The sequence below is a fragment of the Apostichopus japonicus genome, chromosome 15, assembly GCF_037975245.1.
Source record: "Apostichopus japonicus isolate 1M-3 chromosome 15, ASM3797524v1, whole genome shotgun sequence".
In the NCBI taxonomy this organism is placed as follows: Eukaryota; Metazoa; Echinodermata; class Holothuroidea; order Aspidochirotida; family Stichopodidae; genus Apostichopus; species Apostichopus japonicus.
The window spans coordinates 26049752-26061471 of NC_092575.1; the positions used below are offsets into that span (position 1 = coordinate 26049752).

The 11720-nt window shown below is 37.7% G+C and overlaps 1 protein-coding gene across 1 annotated transcript; it reads right to left on the reverse strand.

Annotated features, from left to right (window-relative positions):
* On the reverse strand, window positions 1–11716 carry LOC139981024 (uncharacterized). The gene is made up of 10 exons (XM_071993132.1): window positions 11605–11716; window positions 10047–10319; window positions 8536–8643; window positions 7569–7768; window positions 5778–5833; window positions 4800–4935; window positions 4414–4529; window positions 3671–3795; window positions 2367–2499; window positions 1–1236 (listed from the first exon to the last, which is right to left on the reverse strand). The coding sequence occupies exons 2-10, from the start codon at window positions 10278–10280 to the stop codon at window positions 152–154; spliced, it is 2193 nt and encodes a 730-aa protein (XP_071849233.1). The 5' UTR covers window positions 10281–10319; window positions 11605–11716; the 3' UTR covers window positions 1–151.
* Between the last annotated feature and the right edge of the window lie 4 nt (window positions 11717–11720).

Genomic DNA, 11720 nt, shown 5'->3' on the forward strand with positions numbered 1-11720 from the left:
TATTGTGCCTTTGATGATTTTATTTCATTTCTTTACATTTCAAATAAGTTGATGTGATAGCCTGACTTAACGGTGAAATTTTCGTGATAGCAATGCTTGCGTCTTTTTTCCCTATAGCTTATATAGACTCCAGTAACAATGTATCTAAAAGTCAGATATGGTCTTTGGTCTTAAATTTCCGTAGCATTGGTAAATTTTCTAAGTGATTTAGCAACTCGCTCGTCCTCAACTGATTCTCGTTATTGAATCTAGCTTTTCGCATACAACTCCGCTTTTTCAATCTCTTCTTTGTTTCTGAAGTTAACGTGTCAAAGGTCACAGCTTTGCCAGTAGTGGCAGAAGTATCGGGCGTCAATGCCCGCTTATCGTCAACGATGTAACGAGCGCCCCTACTAGAGAACTTCCTCTGGTCAACTGACAGAGAGGCAGAAAACTTTCCAGGATACTTCTGCAATTTAGACCTTTCCTCTGGAGTAGAAGATGTAGGTGGTATCTTAGCAACAGGTGACGGTGGTGGTAGGCCGTTTAAAATACCTTTCGTTGGAGATTTGGCCGGTGTTGTTATGACCCTTCCTGGTACTGGAGGGGGTGTCAGATCTAGTGTTGGTGAGTTAGCACTAGTTTCACTCGGCTTTGATTTAGGCGCCGTTCCGAGGCGGTAGCAAATCGTAGTTTTGTCCGTACCGACTTCCCATGTCCTGACGGTTTGACGGTTGACCGGTATCAATGTCACGGTTTCGTCAGAGGATGGTTCGTCGTCCTCAAAGTCATCATAAACGAATAAATCGTCATCGATGACGTCATCAGATTTTGATGCTTCCCTTTCTGCTGGTATAATATGTTCATTTGCAGGACACGGACAGACTCTCTCTGGTTCGAACTGTAACTGAGGACGCTCTGCATTTCTGATCACTTTTCTCTCTACCTCCGTTTTTAATTTTCTTATTCCATGTTTCCTTTCCGCGCTTTTTTCTCGCATCTGGAGAAAGATTCTTTCAGAATTTTCACCATTTTGTATGAGAAGTTGCTCGGCTCGAGATCCTGGCCGGAGAATTCTATTATATATGTTCTTCATATGGTTCTTGTGTTTAGTGGTCGGAGAGTCCTGGCGTGGTTCTCGGGATGAGTTTGGAAGGCCTAATTTCACCGTTTCTGAATCTATAACCTTTTTCTTGAGAATCGAACGAGGAAGTGTAATTGCAGTGAAATAGTCTCTGTTTCTCTCTACTTCTCGATCTATAAGAAGAAATGAAAAAAAACGTAAACAAAAGTTGAACCAATGTTTGCATAAAATTCAAAGAAACTTCTAAACTGTGATTCCTGAAACAAATATTCTTGTACAAGGTTCAAAATGTTGATCTAACCTAAACAAACACAAAATAATTTGAAAATCATGTTAATTCATGTGATTTTATATTTTGCTACTCTGACACAAAATTATGTATTAATTAATAAATCATAAATTAAGAAACCAAAATGAATTGAAAAGTGTCTGACAAACAGAACGCCGACAGAATGTTTATTTAGGACAAAACTCAAGCCAGTGATTGAGAATTTATTAAAAATAAATATTTTAATCGTGCCGCATGAGATAATACAGGTGTCGATTATTTTTACACTGAGACACACTTATATTCTCCATATAGCCACATTTCTTTACACAGCCATTGTTCTTGTGTTAGCGTTGTATTCATACCTGTAGGCAAGCCTGTAAATATCAGATCAGGGGTCCTACAACCCGGAGGGGGTCAATTTACATGAAAGATGAAGAATTATAATGTATTCTCACTTTCATGATGCACTTAGAGAAACGCGAAAACGTCAAAGAAAAAAAAGAGGCGTGCTAAGTGGGGGCGGTGCGGTCCACCCAGGTACCAGTCAAGGGATGCCATTCCACAGACCAAACGTTTTGTCAACAAACAATAGGAACATTATAAAAACATTCACTAAAGAATTATAATTCCTAAACATGTAGGCCTTGTCAGTTCAAAGCATTGCCAAAGATTTGAAACTACGCCACCTTACATAAACACAAATTTCTCACCCCCTTCCCTTAGACCACTCCCCAAGGACGTCATCCCCTGCACGGGGTGACAAAGGAAGGATCCGCCCGGGTGTCAACTATTCTAGGTACGCCACTGTTTGGCGCGGGTTTTCTCCTCGTAAGTAAATACGTGTGTCAACACTTTTTCAACATTTTCAAATTGAACTAGAAAACGTTCATCAAATGTTTCTATAATTTAAGTTTCGCCATTTACTCAACTGATATAAGGAGACATGACATAAGTACATGCATGCAAGCAGGTGAGACTATACCAGACTTTTACAACAGTATAGCTGTGTATTATTAAAACGTCATATCTTACATTGTCTGACTGTCTCTCCATTCGCTAATAGAAGCAATTTTGGTTCCTTGAGACTTTTATCTCTACTCTGTTTAGGTTGAATTAACTCTGCCTCTTCGTCCGGAGTATCAATGCCGTCATAATCGGACAGCTTCTGTATAGTTATCAGAGATATTGTTCTTCATATGTGAATTTCGTGGACTTAATGGGGAACAATATGACCAAATGAGACGATTTTGTATCATTCTTTCTTTTTCTGTATCAGTAATGATTGAAAACATTACTTGGATATATATATATATATATATATATATATATATATATATATATATATATATATAAATATATATATATATATATATATATATATCTGGCATCGGAAAAGACATATAGAGTAAGTTGTATACCAATGCTTGAAGTTTGAAATATTTGTCATTAAAGGAGACACACCATCATTAGTATATGTGAAAGGGATAACTGTCATGAACAACTTTCCAAAAGGCTAAGAAAGATCTTATTTCATTTTGGAGATATCAAGGAATTTTAATTTTACTTCAAATGCACGGTTGAAGACTTGATGTAGTCTACCTATGATATTATCGAGCCACATGTTTTTCAACTTCTTATGTCTTTCTTTATTCATTTGTAATTTATTTTATTTTTTTATGATGAAAATGGGAATTTATAAGTAATGAATCAAGAATACCGATGCTGGTAACATGACCTTATGATGGCATTGGTGATCAGGGTCAAAACGGAATAACGTTCTACCTCGAAAACATGAATGGAAAAACTAAAAGAAGGTTCCCATTGCTGTAGTGGCACGATCTCTCACACACAGAGCACAATGTTTCTTAGCTGTTTGGGGGAGTTGTTCTTCTTAAAGATTTGCGTCATATAAGTTAAAGGTGATGCTTGGGTTTGTGTCCCCTGTAAGCGATCAATTTGGGATCAAACCGTTTTTAGCCCCAAGCACTTCACCGAAATCAAATATTTGAATAGCTGAACGTTTGGAAAGTCATGGGCTTCACTAATTTATCTTGAATTGAAACTGACAAGGCTGTATGTATTGTTTCTGAGCTATGCACACATGGCATCTGTGTAGACTATACATACCCTTCAGGGAAGCATTTCTGATAACTTGTTGCAATTTTTAAAATGCTGACAGTTGGGCCAATTCTAAATGACGTCTAAGGTGACGATATACGGTTTTAAAACATGCAGAGAGTAAGCAAAGACTTTTGGACTTTCGTAATGAGTTTTTTTTTTTTTTTTTTTTTTGGGGGGGGGGGCATAACTGTTGTTAATAACAACATATAACCTACCTCTTTGTTCTCCAATCTTCCGATAGGCTTAATCATACGAAGCCATGTGTGGTTCAATATATCACGCATGCGTAGTCTCGTCAACGGTCTTTGTCGTAACAACTTCCGTATAAGATCAGCACATTCTATTTGATAAAAGGATAAAAGATGAGCATAACAGAATTAAATTCTGATACATTCTCAAAACTACAATAAACGGTACCATTTGGCGATGTGTTAACCACTCCTAGCCGTTACCGTTGTAAAGAAGGGGGAGGGGTGGCAAGGTTGCAAACCCTCTGTGTTAATCAGAAGTCGATCTCTAATCGGAACCGAAATCAGCAAATTATTCCCCCACCCCCCCCCAAAATAATAATAATCATAACAATATAATGATAATACATATATGAGGAGAAGATACATCCCATTGCTTCTGCATCTCTCAGTATTACCCTCATTCTGGCCTTTGACTTGAAAATGGATACGAAAGAACATACAATACGTGAATATTTGGTTAAGCTTCGGGGGCTCCCCCCCCCCCCCCCCGCCGCTCCCGCAGCTCCTGCTATGACTCTGAAGTACATTTCAAATATTATTCAGAGTAATTCCTCTCTGTGCATGTTTTTTTACAAGAGAACAATACATACATGACAACACCACTGCCGTCATGCTACCTCACATTAGTATACGTCGACTGTCAGTAGCTCAGTGAACATTAGTATACGTCGACTGTCAGTAGATAAGTGAAGTTACTCTATGCTCACCTTTCGACACCCAGGGTTGGAAATTCAGTCTTTGTTTTGTCTGTTCCAATAAATTCTTCAAATCATGATCATGGAATGGTAGCTTGCCATTGACCATAGCATATAACACAATGCCTCTGTAGCAATTAAAAATATAAAGACAATGCACTGAAAATCCATTCATCTATATCGACTGAAGAATAGGAAGCAATAATATATGTCATAGAGAAAAGGCAACATGATATGTCTAGTTCTGAACTAGCCGAATTGATATGGAATGAACAGGATACTAAATTAATCAACAAGATAGCTACTTAGATTGATATTGATAAATAGACTAGTTCAAGCGTAACCTGATACAACATCCATGAAGTTATATGACAGCATTGCGAAGATATATAACTTACAAGCTCCATATATCAGCAAGTTTACCGTCGTAACTCTTTGCCATCAGTATTTCAGGCGCTGCATATGCATAAGATCCACAGAATGTAGACAACATGTTGCAACGATTGGTTGGAAAACGGCATGAAAATCCGAAATCTATGAATAAACAAAAAATAATATATAAAGAACATTAAACTGTTCTTGGGAGGGTCGGGTGAGTGGTGGTAGCGGCATTAAACACATTCTAAACTCTATATTTTACTAGTGCGTTTCCCCGAGACAAAAATTTAAAAAAAAAAATAGTTTGCTCCATAAAAATATGGTCAACAATTTATAATCTTGACCATTAACCGATTATCGATGGGTTGCAGTTTGTTTGTACCCTCCCCGCTCAATTGATTTTTTGTTCAGCTTCTGACGTCAGTACTAGTAATAACTTATACCAGAAAACATTTTCAACATTACAAATGAGGAAAAAAGGTACCGTTTATTAACACAAAAAAGGAAATTCCGAAAAGCCTATCCAGCATTCAAAATGGGCCTGTATGCCCCCCCCCCACCCCCTGGCTTCACCGTACCTGGTAGTGCCACCAAACATTTCTTTCAATGAGACATTTAATTTTTCTAATAAAACACTACTACCTTGACGTAAAACTCGATTCTTTTTAAAGAAAAATTTGGCATATAAAGTATGAGAAGCTATCGATGATTACCATGATACATCTTAATGTGCAAAAGGAAAGATTTGGATAGGAAACGGGTTAAGCAAAATAAACAGTTGTGCATGAAAAAGATAAGGCTGCTATAAAATAGCATGCTTGGTTGTATTTCATGTGCCGTATAGGACAATAATCAAGTTTATTTTTGATTCAATTTAAATTTGATGAATCTTATGGAAGTGAGATATCATATTCCGCCAGTAAACTCTATAAAACTTTATCAGCCATCTATTACAATTCATAAAAAAAAAGGTTGAAGGTTTTATATTATTGTCTTACCAGATATTTTGACTAGATCCTCGGCGTTAAGTAAAATGTTTTCGCACTTAAGATCTCTGTAGAAACGAGAAAGAAATAACGTATAAGGTATTATATTAGCGTACTTTGAACCTATATATATATATATATATATATATATATATTTATATATATATATATATAATGCGTTTCAACATCTTAATAGAGAAGAAATGTGATTATTAATGTATGTTCAGGGGCGTATCCAGGGGGGCGCAACAGGCGCGCGCCCCCCCTATTGGCCGTCACCAAAAAAAAAAAAAAGATTAGCAAAAAAAAAAAATAATTGATGACAACTTTTATGTGAGATGTCGGTGATCGCTCACCCCCCCCCCCTCCCGTATGCTTTATTTTTTGTTTGCCAAAAAAAGATTCTGGCGAAGTTCGGCGGCATGATCGTTTTAGAAACATAGATGGTAATTGTGTTTGTATTATCACTATAAACACTAAGTGACATGCCAGCCATACTAAATTGTGCATTTTGTGTCCATATTTACTGGAAATGTTGCTTATTATTAAGGTCGAAAAATGGATCACATATGGCCATGGGCGGCGATCCTGGGGGGAAGGGGGGATATATCCCCCCATGAAAATGGGTGGAGGGGATGTAATACACCATATCCCCCACCAAATGCCAGGGATAAGAATATTTTCATGCCTACATTTATGCATCATCGTTAATGTACGGCTCTTTTTTAGCTTCATTTCTCGCCTACCATAAACGCAGTGCGATCTTTTCAAATAAACCGTCTTTATAAAGCAAGAATAGTTGACTGTAGGCTTCATTGGCCATATAACAACAAAATGTATTATTGCGCCCACGGTATTGATATAGTACATATATGCACCCTCATAGTATTCATATAGGCCCTATAGTAGGCCTACACACGTACATGTTCCCTCGAACAGCTGAGAATCTCATGTTACCAGGGTAATGCTTAATACACGTTTCACCTGGATGCCCTAGCAATCGGTACCTAGGAATGTAACTATGTGTAATTGTGTATTGCATGTGTATAGGCCTATAATAGCCTGCATGAGGCCATTTTCTTCATCGAATAATATAACAGAGCTCTCGAACATTCTAACGTTGCGCCTGAAACAAGATTGACAGGGGCAATTTTCCCAAAATAACACCCCAAATTAAAAAAAGTGTATTTTGGATCCTGATTATAAGATATTTCGGACATGACATCCCTATTTTAAAGTTGGGTAAATGCCGCTTGGAAACCTCGGGAAGTGCCGTTTCCGGCCATCTAGAGGGTTTGTTAATCCCAAAATTTTCTTGTACGCTTCGCGCCAACCAATGGTGGCGCTACGCTTAGATAGTCAACAAGGTCATATCCCCCCCCCCCACTCGGAAGTACGGATCGCCGCCCATGCATATGGCACCATTTTGCATTTCAGCCCTTCTTCGAAAGCAAAAATTGTCTACCCCCTCCCCTTAGACCCATCCCCCAGGACGGCGATCATTCATGCCTGACGCCCCCCCCCCTATTGGAAAATCCTGGATACGCCCCTGTATGTTCATTAAATTGAGTTATCCTTAGAGCCGTCCGTGGTTTGGAAAGGTGAGGTGGGTATAGGATGAGGAGATCGTGGAATGGGATCACGCTAATGGGAAAGGATTCAAACATCAGAACTAGAATAAAACGAAAGTCAGTATAGAGGTTCGATAGATACTGTGCTCCTTTCCCCTACGCCAAACGGAACATAAAGCACTTCGTGGGTCTTCTATAGCCCTGATGGGACCTTGCTGTTTAATGTGCTTGCCTGTGGACAATGTTAAGCTGGTGACAGTGATCCAATCCCAAACAGATTTGTTTGAAAAGAATTCTGGCGGTGTCTTCATTGGTCGCACGTCCCGTCTGAACAACACATTCATTGATATAGGAAAGAAGGTCACCGTTAGGGGCATACTCCATCACCATGTAAACACGATGATCCGTGCGAAAAACCTCGTACAGAAGAATCTAAACAAACAAACAAACAAACAAACAAAAAGAATGGAATATATAAGAGGAGATGATAAGAAAACGTACTATTCAAGATAGTCTGGGCATGAAGACCAAACAACTTGATCTACTCTCAAGCCAAGTCCCTTTACATCGAGACTATGAACGTATGGTCATGACGAAGTTGATCGAAGGATATAGTCCAAAACGAAATAAAATTCCTAGTACCCAATGTTTCTATTCCGTTTTTCAGGATAAAGTAGGCTGCAACATGCTCCTTTAAGACTAAAAGTGATGATGCGTCTGCTGCTCAGGTCTAAATCTACAATGCTAATCAATTGTTTTATACATTCTAATAACCCAGCCAAAGCATGTTCTTTCAATTACTAAGCTCATATAAACAACACAGTACCATTGGATGGCTCTCAAAAATCAACTGTTATTGAAAATTAACACATTTTTTCATGTTTTCCCATAAAGTATTGGTTTGAATATGAGGAACTGAACCGGTATCCTGCGCAATATTTAAAATAATATAGTCCAGTCACTTACAAGCCTTAGCTGTTTCAAGGGTCATTTCTCAAAAGTGTTAGCAATGTCGTGCAAAGGGTAAGTGTGGATGGGGAAATGTTTACATTTATTTGTGGAAGAATTAGGCCACTCCTCTGGGCCCAGGACACCACCAGGCGCGGCCCCAGTGACGTTGGGACTTTCATCTTGTTAAAAGGCGGTCAACAGAACAAGAAAAAAAAGAGGGGAGCGGCGTTAAACAGTAACATACGTACGATATTTTCCTGTTTCTGTATAACCTTAAGCGATTCCAGTTCTCGTGGCATAAACTTAGTCAAGTACTCTGACGGAGCTTCTTTCTTCGTGATAATTTTCACTGCGACCTACAAAAATGGGAAACATACCTTAGTACTCATTAATAAAATAATACACTAATGTTTGGCGGACTCATTATTTTTAACAACTTTCAAAATTACTGGAGAACATTTTAATTAAGAGCCTGGCAAATGCTTCGAGGGTTGAGCTTGCGATAAGAACTCGTTCCAAAGCGAACAATATTTAATATCTTTGTGCTATATCATGGTTTATAAAATTCGTCTCTGATGGGGACTGCCATATTGTTACTTGTCAGAGTGTCATGATTGTTTTTCTATTGTTTCTTTTTGCTTTCGCAAATAGTATTGTTATGAAAACAATACAAATATTATGCTAAAAATCATTTCAAAATTTTATACAATGGGCTTTGACAAAACCCAAAGCGATGAAGGACAATTAAAAACCCAGTAAAGATATTTTAAGAAATTCTTGCAGAAGTGGTTAGAAGACGTCATATATAGACTTTCTGAAGTAATGTCATTAAAACAATTGATGACGTCACCAAAATTGTACAAAATTTGGCTTAGTTGTTTCGAGGATTGCTCATATTACAAGCGTCCCTCGTTTCCAATGGGCAAAGGTGATGGTTGAGTATGTTAAATTTTGTTTCTCCTTTCAATTTTGATTTCATGGTGAAAGTTGTAAACAGACACGGTGAATAATTCAGTAAACTAAATAACATGATACTCTCTTCAGTTTAACGATGCTTTGCTATCATCATTCTTACGTTTGAGCCTATGTACTATACTAGAAGAGCCAGTCAAAACGAAGGCGTTGGCATATGGTGGGATATCACAATAACCGCTACTGGGATTCCTAGTGTCGAACACCGCTATTTGATCACTTGTGGATCAAACTTAACGGCTTACGTCAGTTATTGACTACCGTAGATTGTGGATAGGTGGAGGCCCCCAGTTCTAAACAAAAGTTGTCGACTTGGGGGCATTGTTGTTGTGGGGACCTCATTTAACGCCACTCAGTGGAAGGTGATAAGCCGGGGTACAAGAGGCACTCCCCTTCACCTGGTTTGTTTTTTAAACCCTTCAAATTGCCCTCTTCACAAATTAGAACTGTCATATTTGTAAATATGTTTCTATTTATCTTTCTTTTCTTTTTGCAATTAAACTGACAGTGTCTTTCTTATTTTAAAGAGGGCCCTTTTGTGAAAAACATTGAAAGACTGGAAGTTGTGGCACATATTGTGCATAGGTTTCACTTTGTCCGAAAGCTTTTGGGAATTTTGGGGGAGTTTTACTCCTTAAAAGTCCTCGACGTTTTCGCCACCTCCCCCACATCCCCACCCCACCCCCTCCCCTCACCAACGCTCATCGTTATTAAACCAGACACTTCCTCCGTCTCTATAGTGCCACTTAAATGACTCAAATAATATGTTTAATTAATAGATCATTACCATATCGTGTCCTTTGCGTCTGAGATCTTCTCGCAACTTTGAATTTCGAGCCAATTTCTTTTCAGTCACCCTCGCGAGCTTAACTTTCGCATAAGCCCCTGTACCGAGTGTCTTATTGGTCAGAGCGTATCCGTGTCGTCTGCAATCCGCCTGCTCAAGGCTCAGTGGGTCGGCTTTGGGAGTGGGGGCATTGAAGGCGTAGCTTCGGATATTGACCCGGTGTGCAAATGTCATCCTTTCAGGTGAAGCGGCGTTTGTATCTAGGGAAAATTCCTAGATATGAATATTCAGAGATTATCAATCTTGAAGTGAAGTTTAAGTGAATCTTAATTTGTTTTGGAAGGCTATAGCCTCATGAAATAAATAAATAAATTATCATAATATGAAAGTACTTTCAAAGTTATCGTGGCCTTAAAACAAAAATTAATAAGAAAAGAATTAAAAAAAGTAATAATCTCTTTGAATATCTTGAATAATAAATAATAATGTAGACATACAGATAAAGTATAATTCAATACCCAAGTTTATCGACATTAAGTAAATAATTTAATATGCTCTCTAGATTAGTACTAAATAGGTGAACTAAGATTATCAAACGTCATAGCCTATCAAAAGTGATTGTTGAAGAACTATAAAGATTTAACATTGTAAAGAAATAAATTTAACGGACTCCATGTACAGGTATTCAAAACCAAATTGCAGATTGCATACAGCCGGTTTTCTTACAGAATGGTGCAGTGTATTTCCTTTGTCATAAAATATGTGTCATCATAACCTGCTGTATCCCTTTGTCATGTGATAACAGATGCCAGTTAAGAAAACGGCTTTCTCCTATCATATCAAAGCTGTATATTTTCAACATTAAAAGACCATGCAGCTTGTCTATATAGATTTCTAATAAAGTGAAGTTAATCGCTTCAAAAAAAACACGCATTATTAAAACATGCTCACCAATATGTGCTGACTATTGTGGTGTAAGAAATATGTCACGAAAACGTTTTCAGGCTAATATTTCAAAACATGTTTGCGTTAAAACATTAATATAGCATTGATAAAACATTAATATCTCATAAAAACGTTATTCCGACGTTTTTATAACACCACATTTAACGTTATAAAATCATATTTTAGAGGCTCTTTTAAAAATGTTATGATAACGTTTTGTCTTTGCTAGGTTACTCTATTGCTCTCATAGCATAATGTAGTCTAGCATTGAACGTTTAGTTGTAAACAATTACCTGGATATAACTTGGAAAGTGAACACTTCAAGAGAAATAGCTGACTTACCACTGAGTAAAAAGATATATTATCATGTTCACACAGCTGAAGACAACGTCATTTCTACAATATTGAAAATGTTTTCACAAAGGTTTCTGTCAGCGCGGGTATTGGCCAGTAAAAATGTAAAGGAGTTTAAGAACATGATGGACCAGCTGGTTGTTGCTAGCAACACTTTCATTCTCCTTCGTCATTTTTTAATAATGTCAAGTATAAGTTTCGACTGTAAGTCATCTCTAGTTTTTAATATATATCAGAAACTACGCGATGAAAAACTTACCCTTTGTTTCAGCTAACCCATGTCGCTGAGTTGGTAATATCAGCACCACACTCTTTCTGACATACGTTACGTGCCTTCATTATGTAAGCCTTTAAAACTATTGGTATGTTCTCAAT

Coding starts and splice junctions, on each gene's coding strand:
- LOC139981024 (XM_071993132.1), bottom strand. CDS start 10,280: ATGACATTTGCACACCGGGTCAATATCCGAAGCTACGCCTTCAATGCC. Junction 4,936..5,777: donor GGATCTAGTCAAAATATCTG/GTAAGACAATAA, acceptor GTTTATTCATAG/ATTTCGGATTTTCATGCCGT. Junction 3,796..4,413: donor CCAACCCTGGGTGTCGAAAG/GTGAGCATAGAG, acceptor TTTATCAAATAG/AATGTGCTGATCTTATACGG.